The following is a 2763-nucleotide window of genomic DNA, read 5'->3' on the forward strand; positions in this document are numbered from 1 at the left end:
CTTTTACTTCCCAGTCCCCTATAGGAAGCCACAGAACTCAGCTGGGCATTTCACTGATTCTGATGTGTCCCCAGCTGCCTCCTGCAGTAGCTTTAACAATGTTTTAAGAAACAGTAAAAAGAAAATTTAGAGCTAGGTTTGTCTCCAGTGCAGGCCTAGTTTATGAGACACCATCCAACCCGCTGGCTGGTAAGCCAGGCAACCTGGCATGTCAGTCCTGTATCTCTCCCGTTCTGTCTCCGTTAGGGAAAATGGTGAACGTAGGCTACAAAGTTCTCTTTGCTCTGGCCATCTGGACGATGACTACAGAGGCCTTTCCCAAAGGCGCTGAGAGGACAAAATGCCACCTCACAAAATACAAGTCCCTGCCACCTCGGGAACTGGAGGCCTTCAAGAAAGCCAAGGACAAATTTGTAAGTGTGAAGAACACACCCTGGGCAATAACAGCACGGTGAGCCCTGGGCTGTAATCTGAAGAGCAGCCCTCTCTGCGTGTCCCTTTGGACTCAGGGAAGAAGCTCAAAACCAATTATCAAGAAGGATTTGGTTTTACATTTCTCCCAGCTCTAGCACCCTGCTGGCAAGCTCCAGGGCTCTAGCACAGCGTCTGCTGAACCCAGGTCCTCTCCTCACTGGAGTAGGACGACAAAGCACAGTTTAAAGTTCGTCATAAGTATCTCTGTCATATCCCTTGAGGATACCAGCCCGAGAGATACAAGGGAGACATCTGATACCAGCATCTCTTCTCCCTGCATCACCACTGGGATTGCATGGATAGAACTGAGGGAAGAACTAGTACAGGTTTGTTCCTGCTCCTACATACATATGGGTCTCTGTTCTTTCCTTCTGCCTCCAGGAGGACATGATGCTGTTGTCAGACCGAAAATGCAGCACCAGGATTTTCCACCGGAACTGGGAAGTCCAAGAGCTGTCGGTACGAAAAATCTCAGTCAAGGGGTACAAGAAGGTCACATGCTAGCAGATGCTTCTCTCCTCACATGTGCCCCCTCTGAATCTGATCTCACTTAGCCCTATGCTAATCTGACACGTGGCACTCTGACCACTGACTTGGAAGTCACTGATTGAGTCAGGAGCATGTCCGATCTGACTGTGGCTCTTTCTCAGTGTAAATAAGGGTCACCCCTCACCTTCAGTTCAGGTGTCTTCTCACTGGCTATAAACTGGTGTCAAGAAAGGCATGTGGAGATGAAGCTGTTTGCAGTCCAGAGTGATTTCAATATTTCATTTACTGACAAATCAATAAAGCCCTGAGTGGCTTCGGAAAATCTCCTGTTTCAACCTAGTCTAACCACCCCTACGCATGGGAATTTCTAGTCCTGTATCTGCACAGCTGTGTATATTTCTCCCACAGACACTGTCTTACCTACGAGTTTCTCTCCCCAGGAGCACGATAGAGTCATCCTGGTAGAGAAGGAGCTGGACTTTACCATTAACGTGCTGGAGAACATTGAGGACACCAGTCTGTCCAAGCTGCTCTCAAGGCCTCTAGAAATCCTGACACAAATCAGAGGGGACCTGAGGGGCTGCGTGAGTATTCAGTGACAGATTTCTCTTTCAGTGCCAGATGTGAATCTCTTCAAGGAGAACCCTTAGGAATTTCCCAAATGGCTTGCTTTACCTTGTACCCACAAATACTCGCATGTGGCCCTTGCTTTGGGCCCATCCTTACATAGGACATTGAAAGAGGGGGGTAGTTGATATGATATGCACAAGGGTAGCCGCCTAGACTATGTCAGGGCAACAACTGCTCTGCGCCTGGAGAGAAAGGGCTTTGGTCCACTGTCGGCTGAAATCTCTGGGCACCAACCAGTCTGTATCAATTTTGTTTTCAGACCAGAGAAACTCATTCTCATCGACACTCCAGGAGGCTGAACAATTGGCTCCAAAATTTCCATGAGAGCAAAGAGACGGTGAGTAGTCAGTCGAGACAATGAGGAAAGGGAACTTCCATACAAATTAGAGAAGGAACAAGCCTACTAGGTTCCCATCCCAGAGACCAGGGCAGATTTCTACAATCTATTCTCTGGTGCCTTGTCCAGCCTGTTTCAATAATCCCAGAACTGTAGTTGTGCACAAATGTAGCAGATCTCAATAAAAAAAACCCTGTTGTGTCTGCTGCTACAGTGACTATCTCTTTCGAGCACCGCCTGTAAGAAGATTATACCACCAGGGATATTGACCTTCTGCAATAAATCAGGCTTTTTAGGAAATGCGGGAGGAGGGGTGAAGCAGGGAGATTTCTATCCTTATTATCTCTTCGTTTTTAAGAATGGTGGCTTTAATTTAGCCGCATTCACACTTCCTGTTGTAAATAGTCTCTCATTTCCCAGGAAACACCTGGCTGCCTGGAAGCATCTGTGATCCTCAATCTTTTCCGACTGCTGAACGAAGACTTGAGATGCGCAGCCTACAGGGAGCTCTGTGTGTAGCCATCTGGTCTCTGCAGTGCCCGTGTCCACATCTACTTAGAGACCGGAGAGTCCCTAGCCTGAGAGCACTGCATACATATTGGGAGAAGACATGTGTCAACCAGGAACATTCATCTTCTCCCTCTGGCTTCTGATCATAGGTCCCCAAGCAAACTGATTCCATCCTTTTATACCAAAGAATTACACAACAGTTGGCCTCCAGATAGCTCCAACTTCCAGCTGGTGCAGCACTCTAGACTCCTTACAGAAGATTAATTATAGGACCATTTTTCATCACAGTTGGAATTTAGGACTTCAATAGGATTTGGCCTCTG

At 47.5% G+C, this 2763-nt stretch overlaps 1 protein-coding gene across 1 annotated transcript; it reads left to right on the forward strand.

Annotated features, from left to right (window-relative positions):
• The first annotated feature begins 251 nt into the window (after nucleotides 1-251).
• Nucleotides 252-2449, forward strand: LOC140895488 (interferon lambda-3). Its single transcript, XM_073305253.1, has 5 exons — nucleotides 252-413; nucleotides 856-933; nucleotides 1404-1547; nucleotides 1853-1930; nucleotides 2351-2449. The coding sequence occupies exons 1-5, from the start codon at nucleotides 252-254 to the stop codon at nucleotides 2447-2449; spliced, it is 561 nt and encodes a 186-aa protein (XP_073161354.1).
• Nucleotides 2450-2763: the final 314 nt, after the last annotated feature.

Source organism: Lepidochelys kempii, chromosome 11 (assembly GCF_965140285.1).
Source record: "Lepidochelys kempii isolate rLepKem1 chromosome 11, rLepKem1.hap1, whole genome shotgun sequence".
NCBI classification, from domain to species: Eukaryota; Metazoa; Chordata; order Testudines; family Cheloniidae; genus Lepidochelys; species Lepidochelys kempii.

Excerpts from the sequence above, each read along its gene's own strand:
- LOC140895488 (XM_073305253.1), top strand. The coding sequence starts at position 252 with ATGGTGAACGTAGGCTACAAAGTTCTCTTTGCTCTGGCCATCTGGACG. Across the intron at positions 414-855 it reads AGAAAGCCAAGGACAAATTT|GAGGACATGATGCTGTTGTC; the intron begins GTAAGTGTGAAG and ends TTCTGCCTCCAG. Across the intron at positions 934-1,403 it reads GGGAAGTCCAAGAGCTGTCG|GAGCACGATAGAGTCATCCT; the intron begins GTACGAAAAATC and ends TTCTCTCCCCAG.